The sequence below is a fragment of the Budorcas taxicolor genome, chromosome 3 (assembly GCF_023091745.1).
Source record: "Budorcas taxicolor isolate Tak-1 chromosome 3, Takin1.1, whole genome shotgun sequence".
In the NCBI taxonomy this organism is placed as follows: domain Eukaryota; kingdom Metazoa; phylum Chordata; class Mammalia; order Artiodactyla; family Bovidae; genus Budorcas; species Budorcas taxicolor.
Genome location: NC_068912.1, coordinates 66,731,949 through 66,754,086, shown reverse-complemented (window position 1 = coordinate 66,754,086; position 22,138 = coordinate 66,731,949). Strand labels below are relative to the sequence as shown.

Below are 22,138 nucleotides of genomic sequence, written 5' to 3'. Positions count from 1 at the left end.
TATAGGAGTTATCACACTAGAGAAATTTAATACTGAAATATTATCTAATGTATATTCCCTGGCCAATCCAAATTTCCCCAACTGTCCTAATATCACTCCTTAAAAATTTTGTCCAATCCAGGATCCAATCCAGGACCATTTTTTGGTAACGTTTTCTTAATCTTCAGGCTTTGTCTTTCATAACTAATTTTTTGAAGCACCTAGGAAATTTATTTTGTATAATATGCCTTTTTAAAACAGTTATCTTGATTTCGTCCCTCATGATTAGATTCAGATTAAATATTTTTGGCAGCCTTCTTACACAGATGTGTCCTTAAGAGTTACACATTTTGAAAAGGAGAAAGAGAATAAGGGATTATATTAAGTGCCAAGTTAAGTATATGTAACAATACCCCTAACTATCATAATCCAAATATCAAGTATGGCAGACACACAGATGTTCAGACCACCCTTCAAGAAAGCACTCACTACCAGATGAGGAGAGTGCTTGGCTGACAGCATCTTGCTGTCAGTCCCTCCAGTGTCAATTAGAGGTCATTCTCTTTTCCAGGCAGCCCCTAGTAACAGTAAAAGAGCCAAGCCATTCTTGCCCAGTGTGAGACTTCTCTAAGGGACAACCTTGGTTAGGTTTTCACTGTGCTGCAGAGACTGTCAGGTCTGCATTACGGTCTGCCTAACTCCTGCTCAATCCTGCCTCCTATTTTCTTTCACTGATGTTACTCTTCACAAAGCATTTGCACTTCTTGCTCCATCTCAGTGTCTGCTTCCTGGAAAACTCAGCCTGAAACATTCTTAAGAGATTAAAAAAAAAAAAACGGAGATCTGGGAACTTTAAGTGCTATTTCAAACCAATTCATAGTAGAAAGATGACTTATCTACTAGTAAAGTTTAGGGGCAGCAGAAGAAGGGGACAACCGAGGATGAGATGGCTGGATGGCATCACTGACTCGATGGACGCGAGTCTGAGTGAACTCTGGGAGTTGGTGATGGACAAGGAGGCCTGGCGTGCTGCGATTCATGGGGTCACAAAGAGTCGGACACGACTGAGCGACTGAACTGAACTGAACTGAAGAGGATATGAATATCAGCAAACGGGACTCCAGTGTTCAAAAACTAACCACTTTCATGTTATAAATCAATGTAGTAGTCTTAAAATATTGTAGGCCCTCAGTATCTCTTAACTGCAATTTTCCTACTTTTCAGCTCAAGTAGTTCCAAGAAAATCATCCTCAGACAAACCAAATTTTTTAATTTGATATCTATTAACACATATGCCAACTTTTAGCTGAGTCTATGGGGTTAACCCTTTATGTACTGTTTTGTTATGCATTTAGTGACTATAATGTTAAAAAAAAAAAAAAGAGTTCTTAGAGACCACTACTTCTTTTTTTTGGCCATCCCATGTGGCATGTGGAATTCCCCCAACCAGGGATCCAATCCATGTCCCCTGCAGGGAAGTGTGGAATCTTAACCACTGGACCGCCAGGAAATCTAAGACCAGTATTCTTATCAATATTATATATCCCAATGACAGATGCTATTAATGAATCTAATGCTAACACCATAATCTGTTTTAAAATAATTCAGTGGGCGATAATATACCATGGTGAATGAAAACAGTGGTATAAAGTTACAATGACTTTAGTTGTAGTCTCATATCTGCTACTTCTCTGCTGTACATATGACTTTGGGCAAGCCACCTAACCTATGTCATAGGGTTGTAACCAGGATAAAGTGTAAGTAACACACTAAATAGAGTGCCTGAAACATGATAAATGGAAAGCACTAAACCTTTTTTGATTATCTCCTAAATGCCAGGCATAATACTAAGCTCTGGTGATTCAAGACAGATCAGTAATACCATTCAATCCTTGAAGAGGATCACAGCATAATCATGAGAAAGAAGAAAACTAAAAGCTATCTATATTTTTAAAAATTCAAATAGATTCTAATGGCTCATTATTTAATTTCATTAAATACCAAAACTTTAAATACTATACCAAATGACTTAATTTGCATATTGTTGATTAAGAAATAACAAGACATTAGTATCAACAGACTTTATACCCTTCACCCTTAATATCTGTCAAACAAATACAACATCCAAGTTATAAATTTTTAAATCATTTTTATTGAACTGATTTTAATAATACTGTTTTAGCTGGTGGCAGCTGCCCCAGACCAAAACAAAGCCACTGTGAATGCTATTCAACATTGTCAAAGTAATCCCATTTGTTTTTGTACTTGGAATATAATTAAACTTTTGACATCACATAATCAAGCAAATAGCAGTGCATACTATGTTATTCAAAAAGACTTTATGCATTTCATTTAAAAAATCATTTTGCAAGAGGCTTCAGCATTATCAACACATTCTATACTTCATGCTCTCAAAATAAAAGTGCCCTAAAACTAACCCTAAAGTTTTTTTTTACTGTTATTAATGAACACTATTCAGGGTTATAGGAACTGAAATTTAACATTTTACAGTGTAAGAGGCAATAAATTATTAATATCTGCTGACACAAACTGCACTCAGACTAAATACATCATTGCTACATTCAAAAAGACATTTTGTAAATATTAATATGCTAATTCATATGCTGCAGTGCAAAAGAAGTGACACCCTAACAGTTTCCTGAGCTTTAGGAAATTAACAACATCTTTCTGACTGTGACACTCAATTTAAAATAGGCTCTTTATAATATGAAGCCATGTCAAAACTATACAATTAAATTAGGTTTTTAGAGAACTGAAAAGATTGGTCAGAGTTATGGTGGTTTAGGGTAATGAAAAAGTTTTCAAAGCAAAAGTATTTACAAAGCTACAAAGGACTATGGATTTACATGTAGTATAAAGATCAAAGATAACCTGATTGCCAAATGATCACAATTATCCCCTCTCTTTCAAAAATATTACACTGAAAGACTTTATAAGTTATCTAGCATTAAATATGCCAACCTGTAGAATATTATACATTTTAACACATTCTTCCATAATGCCCAGTAAGAAGGAAAAAAGCTAAAACATTAAAAATCGAGAAAATAAACATGCTTTTAGGAATGTTTTTGCAAGGGAATATGCTAGGAGAAGTGAAAATGATTTCTCATCAGAACTCTATATATCCTCCGAATTACAAAGACCGAGTTTCTACTTCAATTTTTTCTTCTGCTTGTACTGCATCAGGATCAACATGAACAACTGGGGGTCGCAAGATAACTTCAGGCCCTCCACCATATATAGACTGTAGAAAATTCCATGTTTCTTCAGAAATCTGACCAGAATCTGCTCCTAAAAATCAAGTACATAGAGAAAAAACAGTATTCACAAACTTTCATCTTCATATTGCAAAAGCTTTCATAATGTACCCCCAATATGAATACTCTAGGAATAATTGAGAAGTTTCAGAACATGAATCTTCAGGCTATCAGCCCATATAGTTATAGGCTGCAACTTTATGGTCTGCCTTAAAAAGTTAGAGATTCTTTTACCTACATATTCTTTTTTTTAAATTAATTTTTATTGGTGTACAGTTGCTTTACAATGTTGTATTAGTTTCTATGGTACACCAAAGTGAATCAGCTATATAGCCCCTCTTTTTTGGATTTCCTTCCAATTTAGATCACCACAGAGCATTAAATACTAAGACTCTCCTGAACTACAGAGTGTGACAAATCACTAACAAGCAAAGGCTTAATAGTATTAGCCAAACTTACCTTGCCTGAGTATCACATTGCCACATTTGGTGACTGCAATTTTAGTGTTATCAATAGGACCTGGAGGATCTAAGTTAAAAGGCAAAACAAATAATCAAAATGTATAAATGCACCAAACAACTACATATTTCTGAACCTGAATTAATGAAGGATACAACTGTTTAATCAGATTATTTTAAAGTCAGATTATTCTAGTCAGTTCTTAACTGTCTTATTCTGAGCTTCTTTCCTTTTGGGTCTCAGTTCCCCAAAACAGAACCAGGAAAGCAGACAAGTAGTTTTCTCACTACTACCCAAAATGTAATAAAAATAATTTCTTAACTATCCATTTGGGGATTACAGATTAAAATGCACTTTTAATGCTATAAAAGAACAATTCCTTTGTAATTTAAAAAGAATGCAACTCTCAGTTTCAGACTGTCATTAAACTAAAAATATTACACAGTGCAATGTTAAAATGCATATATATATATTTTGGCTGTACCTCAAGGTTTGCAGGATCTTAGTTCCCTGACCAGGGATTGGACCTGGACCCTTGGTAGTGAAAACACAGTATTCTAACCACTGGCTGTCAGGGAATTCTCAAAATGAATCCTTTTTTAAGGGAAAAAAACTTTGTTTTCCCCTTGAATACAAAAGTATAGTGCACCTTCATTTTCAAAAAACTTTTAAAAGAAAAAAAGGCACAAGAAGAAAAAGATACTGTGATCCCACTACAGAAAGATAGGCAAATTATTTTCACATCTTTCTGGTCTTTTTGCCTTTGTACGTGTTTGCCTTTTTTTAAAACAAAAAAAAGTTTCTGACTATGCATACTATATTATAACCTTTTTCATATATCAAAAACTTATTTTTGAATTATTAAACACTGTTATACAAATAATTTTTAAAGTTCATATAGTATCCCACTGTAACAGATGCACTATAATTTAACCAATCTTATTGTTGGAAGGATTAAAAAAATTTTTTTAATGTTAAGATTGTAGGCTAGTTTTTATTTAGTTCCCTTATACTTTCCATGAATATGCTATAATTTGTGAAAGTTTTTAAAAAATTAAAAATAACCAAAATATAAACTAGACTGTATGATCCCTGATCTCCTGTTCAGTAGTTTAATTCCAAATACATATATTCAAAAAACATTTGTCAAGTAAACAAAAATTTTGCAAAGAATTTTGTCTTTCTGTTACACACTTACCTCCATCTTTACCCTTCACAAAACTTTCCCATTCTCTAAACCATTGCATACTGATGCAATAAAAAGTAGCTGGAGAGTCCTCCTCTTGGAATGCTCTGTTGAGCTACAGAGGAAAAAAAAAATCAGTCACTTGAAGTCTAAAACGTGTTTTGTAGCAGAATACAACCATTCTACTTCATTATCTGATGAGGCCAACTCCTCATACACAAAGAATGTGATGTACGTTGATGCTAAGTTATCTTAATAGGACATGTTAACACCTGATAAACATTCAATCAATCCATCTATTGAGTTTTAAGACAAAACCCTAGAGTTATGGAATAATTACAGACTTGCATTTTAAAAAACAGCTTTAAAAAATAAAAAAGTTTTATTAAAGAATAATCCACCTACATTAACATAAAGTTCAATGGTTTTCCGTTTATAGTTATGCAACCACTAACACAATCCATTAAAACATTTCTGACAGCCTAAAAAGTTCCCCTGCACCCATTTGCAATCAATCACTTCCTCTCAGCCCCAGGAAACCACTGATCTACTTTACCCTTTTATAAAAAGAAGTTTCATATAAATGGAATGAGACATCTCACAGTCATGTTTTGTCTTATCTTCTCTCACTTGCATAATGCTTCTAAGATTCATCATATGCATGCCTCAGTAGCTCTACCATTTTTATGCTTAGTTGCATTCCATTGTATGGATATACCACATCTTGTTTACCTATCTGGCACCAGATGGGTATATTAATTATTTCCAGTTTGGGACAACTACGACCAATTCTGCTATGAGCATCTGTGTATAGGGTTTTACAGACTTTAATGATCATTTCTCTGGTGTTGTGTGAAAGTTGCTCAGTCTTGTCCAACTCTTTGCGACCCCATAGACTAAACATTCCAGAGAATTCTCCAGGCCACAATACTGGAGTGGGTAGCCCTTCCGCTCTCCAGGGGATCTTCCCAACCCAGGGATCAAACCCAGGTCTCCCGCATTGCAGGCAGATTCCTTACCAGCGGAGCCACAAGGGAAGCCCCATTTCTCTGAAGTAAATACCTAAGAATGAGATTGCTGAGTCACGTGTTGCTGCTGCTGTTCAGTAGCTAAGTTGTGTCCGACTCTTTGTGACCCCATGGAGTGTAGTATGTCAGGCGGAGTCCTGTGCTGAGTGGCTGTTTAACCTCTAAAAAATTTTCAAGCTGGTTGTCAGTTGGCATGTAACACTACATGCCCAAAAACAATATTTATGAGATTTCTAGTTTTCTACATTTTTGTCAGAACTTGATATTGTCCTCTTGTTTTAGTCATTCTAAAAAGTGTGTAATGGTATCTCACTGTAGCTATAATTTGCATTTTACTAATGACTAATGAGAATGTGTATTTATTCATACGCTTAGTTCAGTTCAGTTCAGTCGCTCAGTTGTGTTCAACTCTGTGACACCATGAATCGCAGCACGCCAGGCCTCCCTGTCCATCACCAACTCCCGGAGTTCACTCAGACTCACGTCCATCGAGTCAGTGATGCCATCCAGCCATCTCATTCTCTGTCGTCCCCTTCTCCTCCTGCCCCCTATCCCTCCCAGTATCAGAGTCTTTTCCAATGAGTCAACTCTTCGCATGAGGTGGCCAAAGTACTGGAGTTTCAGCTTAAACATCAGTCCTTCCAAAGAAATCCCAGGGCTGATCTCCTTCAGAATAGACTGGTTGGATCTCCTTGCAGTCCAAGGGACTCTCAAGAGTCTTCTCCAACACCACAGTTCAAAAGCATCAATTCTTCAGCGCTCAGCTTTCTTCTCAGTGCAACTCTCACATCCATACATGACCACAGAAAAACCATAGCCTCGACTAGACGGACCTTTGTTGGCAAAGTAATGTCTCTGCTTTTCAATATGCTATCTAGGTTGGTCATTAACTTTTCTTCCAAGGAGTAAGCATCTTTTATTTTCATGGCTGCAATCACCATCTGCAGTGATTCTGGAGCCCAAAAAGATAAAGTCTGACACTGTTTCCACTGTTTCCCCATCTATTTGCCATGAAGTATTGGGACCAGAAGCCATGATCTTCGTTTTCTGAATGTTGAGCTTTAAGCCATCATTTTCACTCTCCCCTTTCACTTTCGTCAAGAGGCTCTTTAGTTCCTCTTCACTTTCTGCCATAAGGGTGGTGTCATCTGCATATCTGAGGTGATTGGTATTTCTCCTGGCAATCTTGATTCCAGCTTGTGCTTCTTCCAGCCCAGTGTTTCTCATGATGTACTCTGCATAGAAGTTAAATAAGCAGGGTGACAATATACAGCCTTGACGTACTCTTTTTTCTATTTGGAACCAGTCTGTTGTTCCATGTCCAGTTCTAACTGTTGCTTCCTGACCTGCATATAGGTTTCTCAAGAGGCAGGTCAGGTGGTCTGGCAGTCCCATCTCTTTCACAGTTTTCCACAGTTTATTGTGATCCACACAGTCAAAGGCTTTGGCATAGTCAATAAAGCAGAAATAGATGTTTTTCTGGAACTCTCTTGCTTTTTCCATGATCCAATGGATGTTGGCAATTTGATCTCTGGTTCCTCTGCCTTTTCTAAAACGAGCTTGAACATCTGGAAGTTCACGGTTCATGTGTTGCTGAAGCCTGGCTTGGAGAATTTTGAGCATTAGTTAATGCTCATATAGTAAGAATAATGTATATTACAATATTTTGCTTAGTTTCAAACTGGAATATCTGTCTTCTTGAATTGTATGAATTCTTTACATAACCTGGATATAAGTCCCTTGATGGTAAGTGATTTACAAATGCCTGGAACTGGATTTCAGAGAAGGAAGTAATCTTGCTTGGAAAATCCCATGGATGGAGGAGCCTGGCAGGCTGAAGTCCATGGGGTTGCGAAGGGTAGGACGCGACTGAGTGACTTCACTTTCACTTTTCACTTTCATACACTGGAGAAGGAAATGGCAACCCACTCCAGTGTTCTTGCCTGGAGAATCCCAGGGATAGCGGAGCCTGGTGGGCTGCCATCTGGGGTTGGACAGAGTCGGACCCGGCTGAAGCGACATAACAGCAGCAGCACTGGACTTGGGTCTACCTTCCTAATGTACGTTTCTTCTAGTATCAGCGTTGCTGGTCTTACTGATTGTCCCATTAACTGAGATGATATACTATCCCACATTGCCTCTGACAATGTAACTAACTTTACACAAAATAAATGAAGAAGTAGGGTCACATCCATAAGATTCACTAACTTTACCATATGTTATTGTTGTTTAGTAGCTAAGTTGTTTCCAACTCTTTAGCAACCCCATGGACTGTAGCCCACCAGGCTCCACTGTCCATGGAATTATCCAAGGAAGAACACAGGAGTGGGTTGTCATTTCCTTCTTCAGGGGATCTTCTCGACCCAGGGATTGAACCTGCATCACCTGCATCAGCAGGCAGATTCTTTACTACCGACCATCACCTAAAAGTCGCTGGTCTACTGAATACTGTTTTTGTGCCTAGGTGACAAAACACTGTGGATCTGGTACTGTCCTATACGACACAGTATATACCCCAAACTGTATAGTCCACGGGGTCGCAAAGAGTCGGTCAAGACTGAGCAACTTTCACACAACACCAGAGAAATGATCATTAAAGTCTGCAAAACGCTGTATATAGGGTTTTCTTAAATATTTGACACAAATGATAAAAATCTAGAAATACTGATATAATACTAGCATCTAATCCTCAGACTCCATCATTTTTCTAAATGATCCAATAATATTGTTTGTAGTCAAAGATTCCAGTTAAGAATCACCTATTGGGTGATTCCTGGCAGTCCAGTGGTTGAGACCCTGCACTTCCATTTCAGGGGGAGTAGGTTTGATCCCTGGTCCAGAAACTAGGATCCCACATACTGCATGATCAAAAATGCACCCCCCAAAAGAGAAAATCCCAAGAATCACCTGCTGCATATAACTTCCCATTTCCTTTCAGTTCAGTTTCTCAGTCGTGTCCAACTGTTCGCGCCCCATGAATCGCAGCACGCTAGGCCTCACTGTCTATTATCAACTCCCAGAGTTCACTCAAATTCACTCCACTGAGTCAGTGATGCCATCCAGCCATCTCATCCTCTCTAGTCCCCTTCTCCTCCTGCCTCCAATCCCTCCCAGCATTAGAGTCTTTTCTAATGAGTCAACTCTTTGCATGAGGTGGCCAAAGTACTGGAGTTTCAGCTTTAGCATCAGTCCTTCCAGTGAACACCCAAGACTGGTCTCCTTTAGGATGGACTGGTTGGATCTCCTTGCAGTCCAAGGGACTCTCAAGAGTCTTCTCCAACACCACAGTTCAAAAGCATCAATTCTTTGGCGCTCAGCTTTCTTCACAGTTCAACTCTCACATCCATACATGACCACTGGAAAAACCACAGCCTTGACTAGACACACCTTTGTTGGCAAAGTAATGTCTCTGCTTTTCAATATGCTATCTAGGTTGGTCATTAACTTTCCTTCCAAGGAGTTAAGCGTCTTTTAATTTCTTGGCTGCAATCATGTGATTTTGGAGCCCCCCAAAATAAAGTCTGACACTGTTTCCCCATCTATTTCCCATGAAGTGATGGGACCAGATGTCATGATCTTCGTTTTCTGAATGTTGAGCCTTAGGCCAACTTTTTCACTCTCCTCTTTCACTTTCGTCAAGAGGTTCTTTAGTTCCTCTTTACTTTCTGCCATAAGGGTGGTGTCATCTGCATATCTGAGGTTACTGATATTTCTCCTGGCAATCTTGATTCCAGCTTGTCTTTCTTCCAGCCCAGCTTTCTCATGATGTACTCTGCATGTAAGTTAAATAAGCAGGGTGACAATATACAGTCTTGACGTACTCCTTTTCCTATTTGGAACCAGTCTGTTGTTCCACATCCAGTTCTAGCTGTTGCTTCCTGACCTGCATATAGGTTTCTCAAGAGGCAGGTCAGGTGGTCTGGCAGTCCCATCTCTTTCACAATTTTCCACAGTTTATTGTGATCCACACAGTCAAAGGCTTTGGCATAGTCAATAAAGCAGAAATAGATGTTTTTCTGGAACTCTCTTGCTTTTTCGATGATCCAGCGAATGTTGGCAATTTGATCTCTGGTTCCTCTGCCTTTTCTAAAACCAGCTTGAACATCTGGAAGTTCACGGTTCACGTATTGCTGAAGACTGGCTTGGAGAATTTTGAGCATTACTTTACTAGCGTGTGAGATGCGTGCAATTGTGCAGTAGTTTGAGCATTCTTTGGGATTGCCTTTCTTTGGGATTGGAATGAAAACTGACCTTTTCCAGTCCTGTGGCCACTGCTGAGTTTTCCAAATTTGCCAGCATATTGAGTGCAGCACTTTCACAGCATCATCTTTCAGGATTTGAAATAGCTCAACTGGAATTCCATCACCTCCGCTAGCTTTGCTCGTAGTGACGCTTTCTAACGCCCACTTGACTTTACATTCCAGGATGTCTGGCTCTAGGTGAGTGATCACACCATCGTGATTATCTGGGTCGTGAAGCTCTTTTTGGTACAGTTCTTCTGTGTATTCTTGCCACCTCTTCTTAATATCTTCTGCTTCTGTTAGGTCCATACCATTTCCGTCCTTTATATAATACTATTATTTGCCAGCAAAGGTCCATCTAGTCAAGGCTATGGTTTTTCCAGTGGTCATGTATGGATGCGAGAGTTGGACTATAAAGAAAGCTGAGCCCTTAAGAATTGATGCTTTTGAACTGTGGTGTTGGAGAAGACTCCTGAGAGTCCTTTGGACTTCAAAGAGATCCAACCAGTCCATCCTAAAGGAGATCAGTCCTAGGTGCTCATTGGAAGGACTAATGTTGAAGCTGAAACTCCAATACTTTGGCCACCTGATGTGAAGAGCTGACTCACTGGAAAAGACCCTGATGGTGGGAAAGATTGAGGGCAGGAAGAGAAGGGGACGAGCGAGGTTGAGATGGTTAGATGGCATCACCAACTTAATGGACATGAATTTGGGTAATACTCCGGGAATTGGCGATGGACAGGGAGGCCGGGCATGCTGCAATCCATGTGGTCACAGAGAGTCAGACAAGACTGAGCGACTGAACTGAACTGAATACTATCATAATTTATTTTGAAGCACACATTATCCAAAATTCAGCAAGGAAAAGTCCCTTCAAGCTGGCTTCTGTGTACTTCTGACATTTCCCCATCATTCTTCAAAAACTTCTTAACTTTTTGGAATAGTATGAAATCCCAAGCTCATCTTGCACTTCTCTTGCCTCAGCCCTGAAAGCAGCCATTTCTCCAAGGAGGGCTGGTCACTTTGACTACAGAAAGATGTTTAGAAGCCAAGATCTGAAGAAAGCTGGGTATGCTCAATCCTACTGGAGTTATCCAGGCCTTTTCAGCAACAAGAGTTAGGAAATTAATTTAGGTTCATCGTTCATTTCTATCTACATGTACGCGTACACACATTCATAGCTCCGTATGTATGTGTATGGGCTTCCCAGGTGGCCCAGTGGTAAAGAATCCACCTGGCAATGCAGGAGACGCAAGAGACTTGGGTTTGTTCCCTGGGTCGGGAAGATCCCCTGGAGGAGGAAATGGCAACCCACTTCAGCATTCTTGCAAGGATAATCCCACGGACAGAGGAACCTGGCGAGCCACAGTCCAGAAGGTCCCAAAGAGTTCGACATGACAGAGCACGCACACACATATGCATATGTCTGTGACAGCGAGTTCACAAAGATATCTACAATTTTAATCCAATAACAAAGAGTCCACCTTAGTTTTTTCTCTTTCAGTATTTGTAACTCCTTTATCGGACAATAAGAAATCTGGCTCTCATTATGCCTGTATTATCTGATCAATCCTACACATGGAATCAATCCCACACAAGAAATCAGTCCCTCAAATCTGCCACCACCACTACGCTGTGCCTCCTCACATATCCATCTCCAGCCAACACGGAAATCCATTTCTATGTTGCCTGTGCTCCAACACCCTTGACCAGGCCCACGCTACTACAAAAAGCTTTCTTTACCTTGTCTGGGCTCTGAAACCCCACTGTGAGCCACTGTCCCTGCTCCTATCTCTAGTATGGCAGCCTACCCACCTTCCATATTTCCTGAAAGTCAGCTATGGTCTTCTTGATCTTCACTAACCAGTTCTTTTAGTAGTTATTTAAGTCTTGCACTGCTTGTATTCCTATTCTACTCAAAATACTTAGAATGGCTTCTATTGATCAAACCCTAATGGATAGTCATTAGCCATCTATTTAAGTATTCATGGAATGACCTATTTTTAATATGTAACTAAAATTTGCCTCTTTATATTTAGGAAGCAAATGAGGTTCAAGAACAATAAATCAATCCACACCTGTAATATTCTCCTGTGTATGTAAAAATGTCTTTATTTAGGCAAGGGCACACACAAAAAAACACCTCTAAATCTATGAAAAGAAACAGGTATGTGTGAAGAGAAGTGTGTGTCCACAACATGAAATGTACTATTCATCTGTAGTATCTACTCAATAACTTCTCCCCATCTTTTACTAAAAAAAAATCTCAATTTTCCCTTACAGAATTATCCCTCCACCAATATAATTTGAACAGGAATACAATGAACATGCCTCTCAAGTGACCCAAACTCTAGTAGGATTCTCTATTAGGAATTCAAATAAATAAACAGTTGGAGCCGTTTTACTGACAGTACTACTTTGAAAAAACTTACTTCATGCTACCTAAACAAACTGAAGTGTATTCTTTCTCTCCATAAAACCTGGTTATTCAGCTCTTCCTATTGATTCTGATCAGACTTTCTATTGCCTGTAATCAAGAAACATCTTGTAATATATTCACTTTGTGGGAACTAGGTATAAGTATAGAGAGCTCCCCCAAACAATATTTACTTTACAAAGGAGTGAAAGTAGAGAACGGAATCTAAGTAGATGCCTTCCAAAACAATCACTAGCTTATCGAAACCTATAACTGACTATTTCAATAAGACTTCTTGCCAGTGCCAATACACAAACCAAAATTTATTACCAATCCATGAAAACAAAAATCCACAAAGGAAGAACTTAACTCACTAGAACTACAGTCACCTTACTGGGGTCTCTCACTGTTATGTGACTATAACACTTAAAATCTATTACAACTCTTTCATCCAATCATTTCACTTACAGAGTTTTTCTAAGGGTCACTTCTTTTTCTTTATTCTAGATCATTTTTCTAATTTGAAAAGCATCATTTTTTTACCCGAATAAAAATTTCCAATTCAGTTTTTCTTCTTTTTTCAATTTTCTCTGCTTCAATCTGGCAAGTGTGACAAATGTACAGATGGTTGACAGCTGGTCCTCCTCCATACCTAAGGCATGAAGAATATTAATAATTATGATAATCTGGAAGAAAGCTGATCTAGGAAATGTATCCAAGTTTTCATAAAATGTAAAAACTAAATTATTGTGAGGACTTGATTTTATGCTTTTCAGGGTCAGTGATTATATCAGTTTATTGATTTGTCTGCTTATCTATATTTGAACTTTCCCTTACAGCTACTTTTGTTACAAAATGTTTGGGGCAACAATAACATACAATAAAAGAAGTAGCTGTCAAAAATTAGCATGTTTATATGTTTATAAATCTTAAGTTATACACAGCCACAGTTTGAATCAAGTTTTAATCAGAAGGAGACTTCCCCTGTCCAATCAAGTAAGAATTCATGAAATGAATTATTTTCAATGTATTTTAAGAAATGTATTAGGGGATTGTGTGAAATATTTTTAAATAAAATTTAAAACTTTAGAGAGTTATATATCACAGCATACCTTTATAGAAAGACGATCAGAACAGAAAAATTAGAATTAATTATCTAGATCAGGGCCACTCTAGCTACAGAAGTCTCTCCAGTCATGCTTCAGCGTGAATAAATGAAGGAAAAAGGGGAATATTCTACATAAGCAACATACAGCACAAGGAGCACATACAAAATAACCAATCTCTAACAAATTTCATAAGCTGATTTTCACAATATCATACTGATTAAAAAAAACAAACCTGCTATATAGGTTATCCCAAATGTTCTGAGGCAGCATCAAAACCAGGTCTTCAATATAACCAGCTTTTCGTGGAGGAACACCTAGAAAAGTTTAAAATGAATCTGTCTCGTTCCTTTTGTTAATTTTAACTGATTAATTCTTAGCGTTTTTTCAGTTATTATTCTTAAAAAATCTCCCCAAGAGGTAGAAAATTAAGTATAAACATATGTTCCTGAAGATATATTTTCTCTTGAAATATAGAGTAAGTTAACCAAGATGTTCAGGTATTTAACTTACATAAATCTTTACTAAGCATTGACTATGTATTGGGGCAAACCAGAGATAAATCAGAGACAATCTTTTCTTCATGGAGCTTATAATCCAGAAGAAGAAATGAAGAATTTACATGAGTAACCAAAATAAAAGGCAGGCACAGATAAATGCCTTAAGAGGATTATAGGGAGATTCTGAACAGGAAGAGACTTAAGTTAATAGCTCAAGTGGGAGAAAGTAATAAGAGAAAAATTTCACATACAGAAATATTTTCAAAGTTTAGATTTCTAAATCCAATACAGGACATTTCTACTATCTCTTGAGGTTTCACTGCAAAAATAATTAATAAATGAGAATAACAAGTCTTCGACCATGAAATTTAATTAAAAGTGTCACACTAAGGTATTATTTGTCATGGGAACAGGCAGTAACACAGTCAGTCACAAAGGCAGAAGTTATATTTAGCAAATAACTGCATGAGGTTTTTTTTGTTGTTGTTAAATTCCAAGTACATTTTTTTGGTTAGGAAAAGAGCCAGCTATTCATTTAGACAAAAGGGATAAGAGCCATGGATATGGTTGGAGCTGGATGTCTCTCAGCTGAGAAAAATGATGAGCAATAGAAGTGATCCGTGTACCTTAATCAGGTGTTTATGCATCTGTCTTTACTATGAAACTGGAGCTTTGAGAACAGAAACAGTGTTTCTGGTATTTTTAGACTCTAGCACAGCATTTGGAAATGGTACCCAATAAATATTAATATCTATTCTATGAAGAGGCTATAGATTACCCATACTTATAAGAAAAAACTAATTTCTGAGACGACAGTAAATTAAATACATTTATGTTGGAATGTAGATGGGAAATGGAAAATAAATGGAAGAGGAAAATCCTTGGCTCTTGCCTTATTTGTAAATTATTTAATAGCAACTTCCTACTACTACTTTTCATTAGAGTTTCTTACCTCCATGAATACAGAGAAAATCATTATTTGAAATAGGGCCAGGTTCAGCAAAGGTCTTAAATTTATTTAGCCACTGTCGAGAAATATAAAACTGAAGGAGACTTGGTTCCATTATGTTCAACAAATTTGATATTCTTCGCCTCTCTTTTTGTGCTTCTTCACTGCTCTTCCTATTAAGGACAATGATTCATTATATTCAATAAGCATTTTACTCCATTAGGCTAGTAAAGTGGATTTTTCCACTTCCTTATTAGACTTTGCATACACACTAAAAGAGTTATCCTTCCATGTCCATGGGGGACTGGTTCCAGGAACCCTGCAGATACCAAAGCCTTATATAAAATGGTGTAGCATTTGCATGTAACCTGTGCATATCCTCTCATATACATTAAATTACTTCTAGATTACATAATATATAATATAATATAAATGCTATGCAAACATTAGTATATAGGGCATAAATGGTAGCTAGATAGTTACTGGTGAGCAATTTCAAGTTTTGCTTTTTGGAACTTTCTGGAATCTTTCCCTCCCCAATATTTCTTATCTGCCATTGGCTGAATCCTCAGATGCAAAACCCATGCACATGGAAGGTGGACTGTACTGTGAATCTTATTAGGTCTTGAAAATTATTCACAGGAAATATATTGCACTTTGCTCCCTGCCTCCCCCACTACATTATAACCCTAGAGGTGATATCTAGGTGATAACTACTGGTATCCACATAACTACTGTTAGAAAACAGACATTCAAATGATTGCTAACAAGACAGTAGCTTGTACAATCTTTTAGAGGATACTGTAAAGTATATTATATTAATACCTCCTTTATTGGCTATGTTAGGAGAAAATTTGGTATTTAGTTCCTACTATCAGTGCTTAATTTTTAAAAGTAAGACAAATGTTTCTAAAACAAAATATAACCCTTTGCCCCTCAACTAAATGATTTAACATTTTCTTAACAAAAGATCATTCTACACACAAACTTTCACTTTTACTCACATAATGAGAGTAAAACAATTTCTAATCTTTACTCAGCAATCCACTCTGAAAGTCTTAGAAGTCACTATTAACCTCAATATGAGATGCTTTGTCATCTTTGTCAAAACAGCCTACTCATGAGTTATTACCTCACCTGTAGAAGAGAACATAAGCTTCTGCATTTTGCACAGTAGACTCTGAAACTTCAGTGACACTCTGGTCGTCAAATTCATACCAGAGATTATTTAGATTGTTTCGGCAGTAGGCAATATAGTGTCCACCTGAATTCAGGCAGATAAAATTTAAATTATTTCAGTGATATAAAATTAACACAAGAATGGAAGATAAAACTAGTTTTGTAGTCTCACTTCCTACCTAGCAGAGACATAGCAAGAACTAACCTATTTTTTCCAGTAGGTACCCTTACAACCATCATTGGAGGAAATCAAAATCATAAGAATGCAATCTTAAAAAAAACAGTGTAAAAATAATCATGTTAAAATCCTTACTATTTATCTTAACACAAAATGTATTTCTACTATTTTAAACATGAGAGTAAAATTATTCAAATTCTTAAAATTTCTGACATTTTAAAAACAAAAATAAAATAATTAATAAAAATTTTTTCCATTTTTTTTTGTTCAATCAGGCCTTGTTTGAGATCAACTCAGATGTTTCTTTTTTTAATGCAAAATCATATGTCAAACTTGGATACTTACTACTTGCAGTTCCATGGTGACAAATGACTGACAGAAGATCATAGTTAACAATTTGCGCTGGACTATCTTTAGCTAGAAATGGTTGAAGATCCAGGCCTTCCAGTGGAAATGAAACATGGGTACTGATTTTGGTGGAAAACATCAGTTCATGTCTGAATCTTTTAAGATGGATGCACAAAATCTTTTTAAAAGAAAAGGTAGGATTATTTCAAAATTTCTTGTTCTAGATAAAGGAGTCTATTAAATATACTTATTGTCAAGATTAAACATAATCATCTAATTCTTAATCATCCAATTAACATTCCAGAGATGTTAAAATGTGGAAATCCTGAAATGTGGTACTTCTTAACTCCATAGCTACTGGTTTTTCCAATTTTACACTTTATACCTGCAAGACCCTACAATGTCTGATTAAACTGTGTTTAACACAGTTTTATTTACTGCTAGGGGCACTTACTCGATCCAGTATTTTTAAAATGGATAATCATAATGGGTATACATAGCAATTGGTCAATAGGACCACTTCAATCTTCAACAAATGCTAAAGTATTCACTGCACTGTGTTACATTAAAGCTTCACCTACTGCATAAAATGAAATGAATGGTCATAAAGCCCATACCTCAGGAAACTTTTGTACTTTGCAAAACTTTACTCCATTTCTCAACCTAAGGGGTAAAGGGAAAATCAATTTTAATAAAACTGTTTCCCATACAAATCTACAAAACCTTTAGTATTTTCAAATATACAGCAAAATCTTTTAGAAAATGCAGAGACAAAGGTATCAAACTAAAAACGCTTACTACTGAATTATATGCTACCAATTAAAAACATACTAATAAAACACTGGAATCACTTTCTGTTAAAAATTATTTAAATTAAGATAAAACTTCAGAGTTATGTAATTCTTTGATGAAAAATCTACTGTCTGTGGTCTGGCTATGCCTTTACAACATTCATGTATCAGCTGAAACTAGGTAAAATAAAATCCTAGTTTTATAGGATTGGTTGGTCAGGTCAATATATTATATAACCTTTATTCTTTTTTTTTTTTGTAAAAATATATCTATTTACTTGGTTACACCAGGTTTTAGCTGCAGCATGTGGAATCTTTTATTAATAGGCCCCCTCCATTGGGAGCATGGAGTCTCAGCCACTTGACCACCAGGGAAGTCCCTACAATCTTTACCCCTGAATGTGGAAATTAATAACTTGAGATAAATAAAGAATGGCTATTATTAATAACCAATTTTTTTTTGCCATATCACATGGCTGGTAGGATCTTAGTTTCCCAATCAGGATCAAACATGGGTCCTTGACAGTGAAAGCACAGAGTCTTAACTACTAGTTCAGTTTAGTTCAGTCGCTCAGTTATGTCCGACTCTTTGCGACCCCATGAATCTCAGCACGCCAGGCCTCCCTGTCCATCACCAACTCCCGGAGTTCACTCAAACTCACATCCATCGAGTCGGTGATGCCATCCACCATCTCATTCTCTGTCGTCCCCTTCTCCTGCCCCCAATCCTTCCAGCATCAGAGTCTTTTCCAGTGAGTCAACTCTTTGTATGAGGTGGCCAAAGTACTGGAGTTTCAGCTTTAGCATCAGTCCTTCCAAAGAAATCCCAGGGCTGATCTCCTTCAGAACAGACTGGTTGGATCTCCTTGCAGTCCAAGGGACTCTCAAGAGTCTTCTCCAACACCACAGATCAAAAGCATCAATTCTTCAGCGCTCAGCTTTCTTCACAGTCCAACTCTCACATCCATACATGACTACTGGAAAAACCATAGCCTTGACTAGACGGACCTTTGTTGACAAAGTAATGTCTCTGCTTTTGAATATGCTATCTAGGTTGGTCATTAACTTTTCTTCCAAGGAGTAAGCGTCTTTTAATTTCATGGCTGCAATCACCATCTGCAGTGATTCTGGAGCCCAAACAAATAAAGTCTGACACTGTTTCCACTCTTTCCTCATCTATTTCCCATGAAGTGATCGGACCAGATGCCATGATCTTCGTTTTCTGAATGTTGAGCTTTAAGCCAACTTTTTCACTCTCCTCTTTCATGTTCATCAAGAGGCTTTTTAGTTCCTCTTCACTTTCTGCCATAAGGGTGGTGTCATCTGCATATCTGAGGTGATTGGTATTTCTCCCAGCAATCTTGATTCCAGCTTGTGTTTCTCATGATGTACTCTGCATAGAAGTTAAATAAGCAGGGTGACAGTGTACAGCCTTGACGTACTCCTTTTCCTATTGGGAACCAGTCTGTTGCTCCATGTCCAGTTCTAACTGTTGCTTCCTGACCTGCATATAGGTATCTCAAGAGACAGGTCAGGTGGTCTGGTAGTCCCATCTCTTTCACAGTTTTCCACAGTTTATTGTGATCCACACAGTCAAAGGCTTTGGCATAGTCAATAAAGCAGAAATAGATGTTTTTCTGGAACTCTCTTGCTTTTTCAATGATCCAGCGGATGTTGGCAATTTGATCTCTGGTTCCTCTGCCTTTTCTAAAACCAGCTTGAACATCTGGAAGTTCACGGTTCATGTATTGCTACCAGAGTGCCAGTGAATTCCCAATAATCAATATTAACATATACTTGACAGATCTCAGGGCTTCCTTGGTGGCTCAGAGGTTAAAGCATCCGCCTGAAATGTGAGAGACCCAGGTTCGATCCCTTGGTGGGGAAGATCCCCTGGAGAAGGAAATGGCAACCCACTCCAGTATTCTTGCCTGGAGAATCCCATGTACTGAGAAGCCTGGTGGGCTATCGTCCACAGGGTCGCAAAGAGTCAGACACAACAGAGCAACTTCATTTTCACTGACAGATCTCTACTTTGATTTTGGATTCTGGGGTGGATGCAGGTTCTTTTCCATCTTCATTATTACCTTTTTTTTAGCTGGCACTGTTTTCCCAAGAAAGATTTCCCCTCTGGGCCAACTCTGTCTTCAGCTATCAACTGTAACTTCCAGGACAAACTGATAATAAGTACTTTCTAATTCACTAGAAGTGTACTTTTTTTTAGAAAGTACAGGCAGCTTTTCTTCCTTACTGACCAAACAGTACACTTTACCTTTTTGTCATGAAGAAGACCAATAGCTGTAGATCAACATTTCCCTGGGTTTTTGACAAAAGCCATAAGCTTGTATTATGAAGATTTTGTATCTTATTAGCAGGCCTTTATTTTTCTATTAGAGAGATTCAGAAAAATTTTCTAGTTCATTCTACCTCAAACGTATTTGCTTTCAATTCTTCATTTTTCTTTTCTAACTCATCACCAAGAAGACTTAAAAGCCTAAATTTATTACAAGATAGAAAAAGGCAGCTAGTATAGATATAAAGAAACAAAATCATACTTTTTGGTTTTTTAAATAGTATGACACTTCTTATTGTTCATATTTTACTTATTTTTTAATTGGAGGATAACTGCTTTACAACGTTGTCCTGGTTTCTGCCATACAACTTGAATGAGTCATAATTATAAATACAACCCTTCCCTCTTGAGCTTTCCTTCCTCCTCAAATCCATACTTTTCTTATGTTTCTTTTTTTTTAACTTGGCCCTCATATAGCAGGTAACATTACAGACAATATAACCTTTCTGAATTTTACATAGACTTGAAACTATGTACCTTTATAATCACTTTCACTTCTTAAATCTAGCCTGTTACGGTGAGAAACCAGAAGAGAATACTGCATTATTTATGATGGCAGAATTAACCTAGGTAATAAAAATGTACATTATATATCCTAGTATATGTCTATAATATATATGGAAAATGTTTTCTTTGCAAAATGACATACTTACCTTACTTATCTCAAAATACACTGTCACATATTCGCTAAGCCTATTAAATTTGTTAAATTTTTAACCTTGGATTTGTTTTACAGAATAGGTTTCTTCATTTTTACTAGGACAAATCTCACCGGTCCAATTCAAATAACCAAGAAAAATATCATTTAAAATACAAAGCATGCAATTAAAAGCACTGCCAATGACACTTACTTTTTGCATTTTTCACAACTGTACATATTATCACCTGAGGATAGAACAGATCTGGTTATTCCTCTCCAACTAAAAGCAAGCTATTTTCTTTTGGTTTTGCAGTTCTTTGAGTTTGTCACGCTGATTCCGTAGAACAGTAATGCACTTTTCAGTCTCTGCTCAAGTCGGCATATTAACCTTGCCTACAACCCCTTCACCTCCCTCCTGTTTTCAACCCAGAAGGCCCATCTCAAATAACACTGCGCCCATTTATTCACTCAACAAAATTCAGACTGTGTATTGTATGCTGAAGCAAGGTGCTGGCACCTCAAAATAGTGAAGGATTGGATTTAAACACGACTGAGAAATTCAGACTAATTCAGATTCACAGTCTTTTATAATGGCTGAATTTTCTCTTTTCTCAATCTCAGAGCAGATTTAACACACTTCAAATATTGTATTGTCTAGTACTATAGGAGTTTGTATCAGTTATTTCAAGATATTACTTATAGTATTTATGTCGTCATGACAGATGCTGGCACTGTGGCAATATGGGCAAGCACTATTTAAGCTGCCTCAAAATTTAGCTTTTACGAATACATTTCATATTTAGTCTTACTAATATTTTAGCTCATTCACAACAGTTTAACCATAGATGAAAACTATTTTGTATTTCTTACCTTTTAGTTCATCTCTGGCAAAGAAGGCAGCAAGACAATCTTGCAAGGTTACTATTGGACCCCAAAACCAGCTAGGGACACATGAGACAACAAACCTGAAACATCATTGACAGAAAAAAGAAAGGAAATGTTCTGCCAGTACAGCAGAAACAGCGTTTTAACAATGAAATAGTAACAAAGAAAATGCACACATACCTCTTCACATACTCCATGAAAAAAGCTATCCACCCTTGTGGAGCATATGCTTCGCCACATGATCCTGCTTTGACTATAGATGTTGGATGACTTGATGAATGCAGCTTAGCAAGGTCTTCCTTGCCAGGAATCGGCAAGGACAGATCTTGAAAGGTCTCGAGGGTTACAGACACCTAAAATTGTTTTGTGTTTTAAGAATGGGATGAAAATAATCCAGCACAAACACCTGAGGACAGATTTTAGACGGCAAAGATCCAAGCAAATTATAATAAAGAAAAAAACCAAAACACCAAACTGCTTTTCATAGTAATAACAAAGCAAAAATAGTAACAACTAAAGCAAAACTGCTTTGTACCAAGAACTGTTCTAAATTTAATCTTCACACAAACTATAACTACTAACATCCCCATTAGTCGAGAACACAGTGGTAAATAGAAGTACC

The 22,138-nt window shown here is 37.2% G+C and overlaps 1 protein-coding gene across 1 annotated transcript in view; it reads right to left on the bottom strand.

Moving 5' to 3' along the window:
• Positions 1 to 2,133: 2,133 nt before the first annotated feature.
• USP33 (ubiquitin specific peptidase 33) overlaps positions 2,134 to 22,138 on the bottom strand; it is a 42,409-nt gene continuing 22,404 nt past the window's right edge. The window contains exons 12-23 of the mRNA XM_052636652.1: positions 21,697 to 21,869; positions 21,502 to 21,572; positions 20,843 to 20,876; positions 17,465 to 17,510; positions 16,845 to 17,025; positions 16,280 to 16,406; positions 15,146 to 15,315; positions 13,929 to 14,010; positions 13,131 to 13,239; positions 4,915 to 5,017; positions 3,717 to 3,785; positions 2,134 to 3,291 (exon numbers count right to left, since the gene is read on the bottom strand). Of these exons, the coding sequence (XP_052492612.1) occupies positions 3,134 to 3,291; positions 3,717 to 3,785; positions 4,915 to 5,017; positions 13,131 to 13,239; positions 13,929 to 14,010; positions 15,146 to 15,315; positions 16,280 to 16,406; positions 16,845 to 17,025; positions 17,465 to 17,510; positions 20,843 to 20,876; positions 21,502 to 21,572; positions 21,697 to 21,869 (1,323 nt within the window). The 3' untranslated portion in view covers positions 2,134 to 3,133. The remainder of the gene's footprint in view (positions 3,292 to 3,716; positions 3,786 to 4,914; positions 5,018 to 13,130; positions 13,240 to 13,928; positions 14,011 to 15,145; positions 15,316 to 16,279; positions 16,407 to 16,844; positions 17,026 to 17,464; positions 17,511 to 20,842; positions 20,877 to 21,501; positions 21,573 to 21,696; positions 21,870 to 22,138) is intronic.